The sequence below is a fragment of the Triticum aestivum genome, chromosome 1B, assembly GCF_018294505.1.
Source record: "Triticum aestivum cultivar Chinese Spring chromosome 1B, IWGSC CS RefSeq v2.1, whole genome shotgun sequence".
Lineage (NCBI taxonomy): Eukaryota > Viridiplantae > Streptophyta > Magnoliopsida > Poales > Poaceae > Triticum > Triticum aestivum.
Genome location: NC_057795.1, coordinates 689,859,920 through 689,873,815, shown reverse-complemented (window position 1 = coordinate 689,873,815; position 13,896 = coordinate 689,859,920). Strand labels below are relative to the sequence as shown.

The following is a 13,896-nucleotide window of genomic DNA, read 5'->3' as shown; positions in this document are numbered from 1 at the left end:
TACATATTATTATGAATTCAATCAAGGATCAATGTTTGTATATGGGACCTAAACTAACAAAAACCCCTATTTTCAGATATTCGTTCCAGTTAACATTGAAAACTTCCATTGGTACCTAGCAGTTATAAATACAGGGCAGCGATGCATCCAGGTGCTCTACTCGCTGGGCCTAGGAATGAGCCGCAAAGACCTCACCGCTATGGTTAGTCATTAGTCCCACTACACCATCTTTTGATAAGACGATTTCTGGGCTTGTTTGGTTGTCATGCTAATACTTTGTCATTTATTCATTCAACAGCTCAAAGGACTGGAAAATGTATTCGAATATGCATCGCTTCAAATGGAACTAAATACTGATAAGTGGCCTGACTTAAACATCTCAGCATGGCCAAGAGAAGAGTATATTAAGAGCAGAATGCAAAGAGATGGGTATACCTTCTAACTCAAAGGCTCAAAGTAATCGACATTATTTGTATTTTTGTATTTCCCCATTAGTTGCATCACAAAAGAAGTTTCTGCACAACAAGAATAAAGCATGGATATGTAAAAGTATACGAGCTGAAAGTATACACATATGCACCGATTTGAGTTTTGTAATCATGCAGGTCATCTTGTGGTCTGTGGATGATAAATTTTATGGAGTACTTCACAGGAAATATTTTGTCTGACATTCCAACACAGGTATTTTTCACTCTGTATCATTATACTTATTCTATGTTGTATCACTATTTAACTCTTATTACTATTTTAATAGGAACATATGACAAATTTTAGAACAAAACTAGCTGTCATTTTAGTGGACTCAGAATTGAATGATGATAACATAAGAAATCGAGACATGGAAGATGACGACAACAACTCAGATCCCATGGAATGTATGATTCTGGATAGACCTCCTGAGAATTTCAAAACATCAAATACATCAGGAGAAGTCGAGCTAATCTCGCAATCATTTATACTTTCACCATCTGTCAATCCAACAAACGATGATTTAATAGATGAACTATGCTTGTTTATCAACATGGTTGATGATGTCGCTCTACTAGAGTAAGCCATATTTTTTTAATTCATTTTGTATTCCAGTAAATTACTCTGATGTCATTATAATTGAAAGTATGTCTACTTTACAGGAGCGAATGGGTGAAAAGCTCTGAGCCGTACCCTATTAGCTTAAATTTGAGACAAATAAAAACATATTGAGCAATGATGAATACATGGATATACATTGCTTTAATATGGCTGTGCGGATACTAGCGCGCCACGAAGTCCAGCTTCTCAGAGACATTCCATCTCACTATATGGATCTGAACTTTTGTGTAAGTTACTATAATCATGTATTACATTTTTTCCTCATTGCACTAATATTTTCTCATTCTTATTTTAGTCGATGTTCCACTATGCACGAGACTCAAGTCATCGTGAAAATGTGGAAATTGCTACATTGAAACGGTTGTTTCATAGCTGGCCTGACAGTAATGATTATCATATCTCACAATGTAATACGGTAAGATTTTAATTTTTCATCTCTAACGGTGCTTTATTTGGTCTTAATTAATATTCCATTTATTTCTAAACTATCTCATCATTGCAGATTTTATTGCCTTGGTATATGTTTGGGCTATTTCTATTGTTTGTGTTGGATCAAAACAAAAAAGTTGTCTCAATTTTTGATCCGATACCAATACCTACTTTGGGGAATAATGTACTTAAAATTATGGTTGACAACCTAAACCTTGCGCTTGAAGTTGCAAACCCTGCATTCAAGGATGATATCTCTAAATGGGAATGCATAGTTCCTGTTGCTCCAACAAATTCACATTGGTATGAATCTTTTAAACGCATTACAATATTAATTGATTCATTCGACTCACATTATGTGTTTATTTCATACATGTAGTGCCCTGTCCGGTTATTTGGTTTTTAATTACATGCACTCATTGTGCGATGGAAAACTATATTTTCCCATACCCAACGTAAGTATTGACACTATGCTTATTTGTATACACATTGCACATGCAACTTGTTACAACTAAGTTGTATAATGCATATGTAGGATGGTTTTCAGCTGAGGAAGCAATTTTTGGTGCATCTTTTAAAGTATGATGAGAATGAAGCTCAAAACAATATCCCATACATTGAACGAAGCATCATTGATCGCATCTATAGATGGACCTTCATTGCTTCAAAAGGTGGACCTTCAAGACATGCTTAGTTGCGGTTTTTAAAATATATTTTTGTAACAGATTATACAATTGTTATGCGACAGTGAATTTTATGCGAAAACATGTTTCTGGATCATGTGTTACACACGTGCTCATATCGTTGTGCATAAGACACATTTAAATGGCTTGGTAAAATAACTCACTAAAATAAAAATTAGCACGTGTTGGATCAGAAATATGTCACATTTTTTGAAAATAGAATTTCAAAGACAAAATAACATTTCGGATCAATCTGAAAATTTTGTAAAATAGCATACAAACTTGTTTTATTTGAGACGTGCGTTGCACGTACATGCTTACTTATTTATAATAAGAAAACTGAAGAACACTTGGATTACATGGTTTCATGTTTTAGCAGACTTGCTTCTTGTTAATGTCGAGTGTTATTACTACTATATTACACATACGTCCAGGACAGAATTTGGCTTTACCAGCAAAATTTAAGCTGGCTGGAATCATAGTCACAAATAATGAAATATTGCAAACAAAGCACAGCAGCAGACATGATATTGCAAATTTAAGCTGGCAGAAAATACTAGCATCTATCTTGTCATTGCAAAGTTTTCTGACCACACATGAGCAGCAATAATAATAAAATGTAAGTGTGAAACTCACCTTGATGTTTTCTTCACAAAATGGAAACCTATGATGTCAAACTCACATTCTTCAAACAACCGAAAGCACTATTCATCCATCATGTTAACTACAGTAGCAAACCATCAAAAATTAGCAACCTGTTTAAATATAAGATGACAGGAACAAAATCACTTTAATTGCTATGCGCATGTTTATCTTCTCTTGTTAGCATTCCAAATTTCTTATGTAGAAACATCACTGAAATCGTGGAGTCCATTTTCATCGTTGACCAAAGATTAGTGCAGTTGTAGATTTCAGTGGCACAATTACTACTCACAGTAAATTAGTGGTACGACTATATCAGAAAGAAAATTCATACGAGCAACAAGATCTCTTAGCAAAACTAAAGCTTGGCATGAGATACTTGTCACGGTATGTTTGTGCAAGTATAATTCATACATGCATCCATGCATCATGGGCGTATCCACCTTGGCCTCATCTTCCCTGAGCATCCCATCAAGGTTCATCCTGCACCTTCTTGACCTCATCTTCCATGACCATCCCATCAATGCTCTTTCCCTTATATAAAAGAGAAACTTATTAGGTTCTGCATTAGGTTGTCAACACTCTACGTTTTTTGGCCGAGTCTAAACTAAGCAAGGAAGGCAATTTGGATTCTCTCCCACATTCATCTACACCTATGCAATATATGCAGGCCCCACCAAGACCCACACAAATATTTTCAGAGATACATGGAGCACATCATAGAGAAACCAAGAAACGTGGCCATGACGATGTGTTCCTTGAGCAATACCTAAAACTGAAGCGGGAAGAAATTGATCGGTTTGCTGCAATTGAGGAGAACATTACTGCATCAGGCGGATGTGGAGGGCGGCGCGTGAGCTTACCAGCTGCCGGCGGCGCACGGAGCGGGAGTTCTCGCATCGGGCGAAGGCGAGGATGAGCGCGACGCCCGCTTCTTCGACTACTCCCCTAGGCAGGCCGACGCTCATCTGGGGGCAAGCACGGGGCAGCTCGCCGGGAAAGAAAAGCACCCGAACCGCTCATCTGGTGAGGCGGCGGGACCCACGTTGCTCGGTCAACGCCGGCGCGGGATGGCCGCGGCCACCGATCCGTTGGAGACGAATCCCACTCCTCCGCATCCGCCTCAGACGGCTTGCGCTGGGTCGCCCGATAGAGCTCGAGCGGATCCGGCGACCGAATTCGAATCCCACGCCTCCGCATCCTGCTGGCAGAGATTTGGCGGCGGCGACAGCTGCAGCAGGCGCGGTGGCGGCGGCAGCTGCAGCAGGCGCGGCGCTGACGGTAGAGTCAGCTGGGCGTGGTGCGGCCACGGCTGAGCGCCTGAGCGTAGCGAGGGCCGGCTTGACGCGGTGGAGAGGGGTAGCTAGCGACCACAAAAATGGGGAACGGCGGGGAGATATGCCTAGCGGGGGCGGTGCAGTGAGTGTGCAGCGTTGTGATTTTTTTTTATTAAACTGGCGTGTCCGATTGAGCTGCGTGGGTCTAATTTTTTTTATCACCATGACTTGTATCACAAGGATTTCACAAAATAATTTGTTTAGTCATGATCATGTGATGATTTTAAAAGTTTTTACAAAACTTTTTGTAAAAAACTGATAATTGTTTTTATTTTAATTTCAAAATCATGATCACAAATATGTCACACTTTTGAAAATACAATTTGAGTGACATCAAAACATTTTCTGCCATTTATTTTATTTATTTTTGCAAGGATCATTTTAATAGTATACCATTTGAACTCACTTGATAAAAATTTGAGACGTGCGTTGCACGTGCATACTTACTAGTATCTTCTCAAAATCCTCGAGTGAAGCAGTCAGCTTGTAGAAGCTGGAAACGAGAAGCTGAGCGACCCCGTAATGCAAAAATAAGAAGCAACGAAAGCCCAGCTTCACCGAATGGAAAAGCGAGAGTTGGATGATATTACCGGCGACCTGCCACCGCTAAAGAAAACGATTCGTTAGTCCCTCGTAAGAAAAACGATTCGGTACACAATCTCTCTTCTCTCCCTCGAAATGGGCTGCATCCAGCCGGCCCAACGCACTCCTAACAGGCCACTGCCCTCCAGCTGGGCTGCAGCTCCGCGAGAAGCTGTCGCTGGCTCCCGCACGTTCCTGGGTTCGCTACCTGGAGTGAGAAGCGAGGATGAGAAGTTGATTCCGTGGAGTTCTGTGAAGCTGGGTCATTGCCGAACACGCCCTAAGGTGTGTCTTTCTCTAGGCTTGATATAATATAAGAACATATTTTACACTACTGTAGTGAATCACTGTGGTTTACTAGCATGCAGTTGCACCCATAAAGTTTGTCATAATTACTAGGCAAATGGAAACCATGATTACCAACCATCTGGGAGAGACGTGATTCAGGATCATGGTTCAGCCGAACCTATGGTCTATGTCGTACGATTTAACATCTACTACACGTGGATCTGTGCGGCTGAACCATGATTCCGTACAACATTTCGAACCATCTGGGGAGGTCGTTCTGCTAAACTACGTGCAGCAATCACATAAGGAGCAGCAGCTGGAAAGAAAACAACACGAGCAAGCTAGGGCTGCCCAAATGTAACTCCAGGCAAATCTTGTATTCACAGGAAAGTTGAATTACATTCAGAAGAAAAAAAACAGCAGCCAACACATAAGCAATGATCAAAGCTACATTCAGCAAAAAATAAATGGAGTAGCTCTTAAACCTGGGGTACACATAACAGTGCATAACAATTTCTCTCACATTGGGTCTTTCAAAAAAAAAAATCTCACTCTAACCATAAACACAAATACAAACTACATACCGAACTTTTTCTCACGACAAGGACACCGGCAACACTAAAATGCAAACACCCGCTGGTTATACGGATGGAGCAGTACACCATGCATATATAGAGTATTCACACAGTACACATCCAGCCAGTGAATGAAAATATGTATAATAATTAATAAGTATCTAAACTTGATTGCAAATCAGCCACTGGAAGAGGTAGATGGTACCATGGCATGCAGTTCTTTCGCTTCTCTCACGAGTGACATGAGAGTACGCCTATTAAGCTTCGATCTGGATTCGGAGCTACTGGCGGAAGAACAAATCATGGAGTAGTCAAGATCTAGCATGTCCTCAGAAGCACTAGAGAGCGTATCTATCAAGCTCCCAAAGTCCTCTCGTCTGAGGAACCCGCCACCATTGCATTTGAGCATTGATATGACCATCTTAGCAGTAGCCTTGTACAATGATAGGTTTCCAGTGGCGCTGTAGCTTTCTTCCACTAGTATCTCCTCGAGCTTGTTTAGAAAGCTAGATGGATCCAACCAAGTAGACAAATCAATGATCAACTTGGTGTCGTAGACAGTCCCACAAAGGGATAGCAGTGACAATAGCAAGTTCAGTGACATTTTTGAGAGTGCGTCCACCTGGAATCCCTCGTCCTCCTTCTTCTCCGGTTCATTGCTTTCTTGTGTGTCATCACATTGGCTTTCTATATCTCTTCCATTGTGTGTTTCGACCCTGGGACAAAGCATTTTTCCTATCACCTGCGACGAGAATGAATTAACATTCCAAATTAGTCTAAAAGAGGTCATAAATATAATCAAGTACATTGGCAATAATTTGTAGCACAATTGCTATTCATCGTTTGACTAGGACTAATTACCTTGAGGGTTGCTTTCTTAAGTTTGCCGAGGTATTCATCATCCTTAGTGTAATGAGTACATAGATACTTCAGTATTTCTGCTGCTGCTGCTTGTCTGCGTGTCTTTTTTCCTTCATGTAAAAGTACTTGAGCGAGACTATCGACAACATCATCTCTTGTTTGTATGATAATTGTGGCATCACTAATTCTGCCAAGGAAACATATCTTCGATAGTGCTTCTCCTGCACATTCTCTGACAAAGCTGCTATACTCGTTATGGTGAGTGAAGATGTTCACTAGCATCCTAACAAAATCTTCTCCGCCACAACTGTTTTCCTTTTCGAGAAGCTCAGAATCACTTGATCTGCTGATTCCAATATTATCAATGTACAGTCGTGTGAGAATCCAAATGGCTCTTCCCTGCAACCATTCTTTACACCTTTTACAGCTAATAATCCTCCAGAGAGTGCCTATTGCTCCTGCGCAGTTTGAGATTTCACGACGTAATTTGGTGCCCGTTTCTCCTTGAGCAAGAGTTAATTGGTTCATCAATTCCATTGATTCACTTACTACTTTGTACCACGTACCATGATCATCACCGGTGTGGTCAAGTAGGTCGGAAGTTACAGGCGCCATGATTTTGGAGACCAGATCTCGAGTGTCGCTCATGACTCTGCAGTTGTTTTCGTCAGTAGCCAGATTCTGGAGGATAGACAAGCCTTGTAGCAACAACTTCTGGTAGTCCTTCCCAAGTTCGCCGGCTGGTGAATTATATTGTTTAAATGTCCCGATCAGGGAGGATATGTGTTGAATACCACAAGGAAATTGCTCCAAATTAATGAAGAGTGCAATTCGGTCCACTATTGTCGCCGCTTGGTGTCTCCTCTCTGTGTCATATCTTGAACCCAATGTCTCTAGCAGTTTCTGTAGTGCGCACCGAGATGATGATGCACACAAGAACAGATGCTCCATCAGCATGCGTTGCCCAGTTATTTTGCGTGGGTTACATGTGCTGTCCACTACACTTATGGCTGCATACAAGATCTTCACACCGGAAATGCAGTCAACCGGTGAATTAGAACTAATTTTGTCTACGGCATATGTGGTGAGGTTCCTTCCTTTTGCAAATGCCGGGTCCTTCTCACATCCACTCCTTGTTTCGTGCAAGTAGTTGTAAAGAACTGCTTGAACTTCCTCTCCAGTGGCCGCAACCCAGGACAATCTCTTCCCCACACGACCCAACATGAACCTGTAGCAGAAGAGCACACCTTGGAGCAGAGCAAGGTAGTACAAGGTGTTCATCGCTGGCGCTAGGTTTGATGTTTCTCCATCCGAGTTGCCCCCATAATCATGCTCTACCAGACGCCACAACGAGATCACTCCGGACATGAATATCCCAAGCACATATATAATTGCGAGAGGGCCCAATATCATGGCCAACACCACTACTTGAACCAACATTAAAATGCATGCCAACAAACTGCGACAAAGAAAAGCAAATATTGTTTCCCAGCTTGGCTCTTCGCCTACCACGCCCCAGAAAATTGCCATGATGAACCCTGAGAATGCATTCTTCATATAGCCTAATTTTTCATTTAGATTAACATCAAAAATCCTGTTATACATATTTTTGAGTCAGATACTTCGGGTCGTGAAATACCACATATATAGATAATATCATGGCCATCAGTTATATCTCTTTATCATTTTTAATATACTTCATTAATAACCTATTGGACATCTGAAAGCGAGTTCAATGAAAAATTACATTTAAGACCTCATATTCTGTATTTCTTAGACATAAACTACATTTTTGTACGTAAAAATGGCATACTGCATAAACAAAGGACTTCGACTATATTTTTTGTGTGTAATTTATGTTGAGGTATATAAGAATAATTAATAATAAAGATATATAGTATGTTGGAGAGCGGACGTTTGGCTCTTGGGAGCCATGGAGGCCTTTTTTTGAAAACAAATCAAAATTCAAACTTTTCGGTTTCAAAAAAATCCGAAAAAAAATGTGCAAGTAAATAAGTATGTTATGTCCATGTGTGTAAAGTTTTAGAATGAAAAACGTTGAAATGTGACCTGTACAAAAAAGACAAATTCATGGCCTGGAAGGATGAATAGTATCATGTGTTAAAAAAGCCCCAGATTTGTCTTTTTTGCACAGCCCTCATTTCAACTTATTTTGCCCTGAAAATTTACACACATATGTGTTATGCCTTCACGTATATATGTTTTTTTTAATGTAGAAAATATGAAATTCAACAAAATTCAAAATTTTCAAAACCGAGCTCCATGGAGCTCGGCCTCCGAAGACAATATCCGGCTTGTTTAAGAGGTACTCCCTCCGTTTCAAAACAGTTGGAAGTTCTAGGATTCTCCTAAGTCAAACTTCATCGAGTTTGATCAAGTCTATATAAAAATGTATCAACATCTAACAAATCAATTTTATTCCATTAATTTACTTTTGAAATGTACTTTCATATTTTGTATATGTGATATATCATACTCCCTCCGTTCGGAATTACTCGTCCAAGAAATGAATGTATCTAGATGTATTTTAGTTGTAGATACATTCATTTTTATCTATTTTTGTGACAAGTAATTGTGAACAGAGGGAGTAGATCTTTACAGATATTTCTATACGCTTGGTCAATATGGGAGTACATACACTACCGAGAACAAAGAAAATTAGTAGGACGAATAAATGATAAATGAGACATGAGTTATACTAACCCAGCTGTCTGTACAAGGGTGATGAAGGTCAGGCACCAAAAGTCCTTGTTATCCAGCATGGAGACGAAGCCACCGAGAAGTACAACGGTGGTCCAAGTAAGAACCAAGAAACCCAAGCCCTTGATGGCCATGGACAGATAGCCCATGAACACACTGTAGCTGTTGATAAACCGTACCTCCTCCCAGTTGCTGTCGTCAGCAAGACAGTCTGGGCTAGCAGCCATGACTGACGTCAATCGGCAAGGTCAATCCGATGTGCCGTAAGATGATGATACTAAAACCGAGAACAAGTTGCAGCAGTCAGATCTGAGAATGCAAAATCACCGAAATCCACTCATGAGCCAGATCAAGAGATGCAAGAACCAAACTCAGAGAGCAGGGACGGGAGGGGTCCGGGAGAAACATACCTCAGCGGCGAGGTAGACGGGGGCGCCGCTCGGCCTAGTTGCCGGCGTTGAGGAGCATACTGCACACGGGGAACAGCAGCCCGGCCTTAATCGGAGCTCCGATAATGAAAATTAACACGGTTAAGCATTGCGCATGCAGAGGCTGAATAGCAACAGATCCATGCCAATCACCCTGCCATGGAGAAGCCCTGCTGCCCCGTGCTCTCTCTCTCTCTCTCTCTCTCTCTCTCTCGTCAATTATGTGAAACACTGCAGCATGTTGGTCGAGTTTTTAGTGGTAGAGGGAGCGCTGGAGAGGCCATTGATTTCTCTAACTCGGTAGGTAGTGCAGTGGCAGTGTTTTGATGCCGAATTTATGTCGTCGCTGGGGAAGACCTTGACCTCTGTGACACTGACGACGAGCTGGGGGCTGGGGCGCAGGACAAGAATCCTTCAATTCTTTTTTTTTTTTGAGGGTAAGAATCCTTCAATTCGGTGTAGCAGTCATCTACTCCATTTAGGATCACGGGCCACAGCCCACACACACTTTTTGTACAATAACGTACGTAACTATACCACCACACGCAAAACCAACTTGTAACCACAAAAAGTCACTTTGGAATCCGGGTGCATTGGAGCCCTATTTTTTGAACTGTGCCAAAATGCTATTTTGAAGTTTTAAAAAATTCCAAACACAAATCATCATGTTTATATGAATGTCCCCTCGTCCCGTTCCCTCGCGTCGGGGGCGACCGACCTCCCCGTCCGCCTCCTCCCCTTCTCGATTCCTTCCCTCGCCGCCGTCGGAGACGGGCGCCGGGTCCCCTGCGCGGCCACCGATGAGGGTGGCGGCGAGGCCCTCGGCCGCGATGCCGCTCAGGCTTGGGCCTAGGGTTTGAGGCGGCGGCCTCTGCTGGTGAGGGCGGCGTCGTCCTGGCGGCGGGCGGCGCTCGCCGGAGTTGAGGGCGGCGTCTACTCGGCCGCGCCAGCGGCGAGTTGGCGGTGGATGCGGGCGCCGCATGAAGGGATCCCCTGCTGCTCTCCTTCGCCAGATCTGAAGACGGAGCCCCCGTGCTGCTGCTTCCTCCTCGTCAGTCTGGCCGGATCCGATGGCCGACTGCGCGGATGTGGGGTTGGGAGCTCTGGATCGGAGTAATTTCTTGGCCGGCTGCGGCGGCCACGACGCCGGCGGCGCTCCAGGCAGGGGCGGGCCCAAGAATTGAGGGCTGTGTATTCAAAATTTAGAAACCTTTAATGGAAGCCTATAGCCTTCCTTTTGGGGCGTATAACCGATTATAGCAACATATTGTACTAGATCTAAACTATAAACGATATGTCATAATAAATTATATTGATAAAATATTGATCAAACTTGGTACTGTTCAACATATAGCAGTAAAAATTGCTCAATATATTGTGACAAAATCTAAGATATATACTTACAAATTACATGATAACTTTGCGATCCTTTATGCTTTGAAAATGAGTTCTGATGTCATCATCTTTTTTTTCGAGATTGAGATGTCATCATCTTTAACTTGCAAGAAGAATTCCCTTACAATAAATGTGACCAAGCAATCATTCAAGTATTTTTGCCCCATCATTCAAGAAAGCTGTCAAATCAATAGTACGGTTATTCTTCCTCTTCATGTTTTACACCTGAAAAGTAAAATTACTCAAGTTTTTAGAGTACTGATAGTTACAGATAATGCTCACCGTAACAAATTCAAAATTTATAAACATTGTCACATTACAAATTCAAACGAAAAATTTCAAATTCCCATGTCTAAATAATTCATAATCAACTGCAAACAAGCCTCTAGTTTCACTATAATTAAATAGACTTACTTAATCTTGCAAGTCTGTACTGCAGGCTGCAGCCTGCTGGACAGCGAGAAGAAAACTGTGCCCCTTCCTGCACCATGCAGTGATAGATGAATTCAGAAATTGAATTAGCATGACAGTACTTGAGTTAAGAATCAGCATGAGTGCATGAAAGGAGAGCTCCTAATTTCAGAAATTGAAGGATCAATACATCTAATTAGCAATTATACCCTCAATAGTTGAATCCGTGAGTTGTGGCTGTGAAACTGAATCGATGTGGCCTGCTGCGGCTGCCGACTACAAAGATCAGAACCAAAGGGCGCAGACGGCGGAACAACTTTGGTTGGGCGGCGGTGGTGCCCGGCTCTTGAAGGCGCCACTTTGGGTCCGCGGGGAGGTGGGACAGCTGCAGCGCGTTCTTGGCGTTCCTGATGGCGACGGTTCTCTCTTTAGTGGTGTCGCTTCGCCATGGCAGTCGGCTGGTCCGGCTCTCGTGGTGATTGTGGTGCCCAACTCTTCGCCGTGTCTTCCTGGGGTGCTCCCGTCCCGTTCAAAGAGGCTGGAGGTGGAGCGGCTTCATCTTGCACGGAGCTTCGGTGGAGATGTCAAGTCATGCCTGACCGACAGGTGCTACGCTTTGTCATGCCTGGTCGGCAGGTGCTACGCACGACAGATCTTTCAAAGACTTCAAGCCGTGTCGGCTGGTGGTTCTTGACAGCATGGTGCTGAGGTGTATCAGTGGCGACTGCGACGTGCTTAGCTGTTTGCGCGCAGGGAGGAGGTGCCGTTGGGCGCCGTGGTGGCGTCGACGATAGCTGGGCCGAGCAAGGTTGATGCATCAGTACAGTTCTGAAGATGGAGCGGTGGCAGTTGGCGGCGGCGGCCTCTGAGTGCACGCCGGACCGATGAGGCCCATGCCCGGCAGGCGTCCTGGATGGGATCTCAGGTCTTAGATGTTAGGTTTGGCTGCGATGTCTGTTTGGTATTAGGCCCAAGCTATCTGCGTCTCTTCATCAACTGGATAGAGTTACTTAGACGACGGCTTTAGTCTTACTGTTGTATTACTTTATAAGGTCTTGTGAGAATAATTAATAAAGTGGCCGTATGCATCGTCCAGATGCAGAGGCCGGGGTCATCCTCCTTTTCTATAAAAAATATTACACATGTGTAAAAATTTTATGCTGAAAGAAGTAACCGTGTGACTTACACGAAAATGACAAAATCATGATTTTGGAAAGACCGTGCATGCATTATTCACTATTTTGAAATCCCCATTTTGTCATTTCTTTGTAGGTCGCATATTTACTTATTTCATCGCCAAACTTTACACATGTGTACTATACATTCATATGATCACGTAGAATTTTTTTCAGAATTTTTTGAAACCTTAAATGGGATTTTCAAAGTATTTAAAATAAGGTCCTCCAATACACCCGGGTTCCAAAAATTCACTCTCCTGGTAACCAGCATTACGAACTCTTTGTACACGCATATTTTTTTTTAGATTTTTTGAACCATAAAAATTTGAATTTGAATTTTTCAAAAATAAAGGGCTCCATGGAGCTCGGCCTCCAAAACGCCTTTCTCCATTTCTAACGGAAACCCCTTTGGAGCTCGGGCTCCAGTGAGGCCTCCAAATTCAAATTTGAAATTTCATTGAAATTCATATTTTTACATTTCAAAAAATTGTGAAAAAAAATACAAATATACAAGAAGGCATAATACACATGTGTGTAAATTTTCAGTTCAAAATACATTGAAATGAAGGTGGTGCAAAAAAGACAAATCTGGGGCGGTTTAACACATGATACTATTCATCCTCCCAGGCCATGGATTTATCTTTTTTGTATAGGTCGCAACTCAAGGTATTTCATCATGAATTTTTACGCACATGTGAGTTACATCCTTACATACACGCATATTGTTTTTCAGATTTTTTTGAACCATAAAAATTTGAATTTGAATTTTTCAAAAATAAAGGCCTCCATGGAGCTCGGCCTCCAAAACGCCTTTCTCCATTTCTAACGGAAACCCCTTTGGAGCTCGGGCTCCAGTAAGGCCTCCAAATTCAAATTTGAAATTTCATTGAAATTCATATTTTTACAGATATACATGAAGGCATAGTATACATGCGTGTAAATTTTCAGTTCAAAATACATTGAAATGGGGGTTGTGCAAAAAAGACAAATCTGGGGCTGTTTAACACATGATACTATTCATCCTCCCAGGCCATGGATTTATCTTTTTTGTATAGGTCGCAACTCAAGGTATTTCATCATGAATTTTTATGCACATGTGAGTTACATCCTTACACGCATATTGTTTTTCAGATTTTTTTGAACCATGAAATTTGAATTTGAATTTTTCAAAAATAAAGTCCTCCATGGAGCTCGGCTTCCAAAACGCCTTTCTCCATTTCTAACGGAAACCCCTTTGGAGCTCGGGCTCCAGTAAGGCCTCCAAATTCAAATTTGAA

At 42.1% G+C, this 13,896-nt stretch overlaps 1 protein-coding gene across 4 annotated transcripts; it reads right to left on the bottom strand.

The window, feature by feature from the left end:
* Positions 1-5,502: 5,502 nt before the first annotated feature.
* LOC123149580 (uncharacterized) lies at positions 5,503-9,933 on the bottom strand. Of its 4 annotated transcripts, XM_044569293.1 has the most exons (5): positions 9,618-9,933; positions 9,211-9,516; positions 6,487-8,080; positions 6,248-6,367; positions 5,817-6,131 (listed from the first exon to the last, which is right to left on the bottom strand). In XM_044569293.1, exons 2-5 carry the CDS (start codon positions 9,432-9,434, stop codon positions 6,048-6,050), a joined length of 2,022 nt encoding a protein of 673 aa, XP_044425228.1. In that variant the 5' UTR covers positions 9,435-9,516; positions 9,618-9,933; the 3' UTR covers positions 5,817-6,047. The 4 variants fall into 4 exon arrangements, with proteins under 4 accessions (XP_044425213.1, XP_044425204.1, XP_044425220.1 ...); XM_044569278.1 differs by having other exon boundaries at positions 5,503-6,367; positions 9,211-9,484; XM_044569269.1 differs by having other exon boundaries at positions 5,503-6,367; positions 9,618-9,932.
* Between the last annotated feature and the right edge of the window lie 3,963 nt (positions 9,934-13,896).

What these genes read in the sequence shown, in the direction of transcription:
- LOC123149580 (XM_044569278.1), bottom strand. Translation starts at nt 9,434, where the DNA reads ATGGCTGCTAGCCCAGACTGTCTTGCTGACGACAGCAACTGGGAGGAG. An exon ending in ACCCTTGTACAGACAGCTGG is followed by an intron (nt 8,081 to 9,210) that starts GTTAGTATAACT and finishes TATGTATAACAG; the next exon opens with GATTTTTGATGTTAATCTAA. An exon ending in TTAAGAAAGCAACCCTCAAG is followed by an intron (nt 6,368 to 6,486) that starts GTAATTAGTCCT and finishes TTCTCGTCGCAG; the next exon opens with GTGATAGGAAAAATGCTTTG.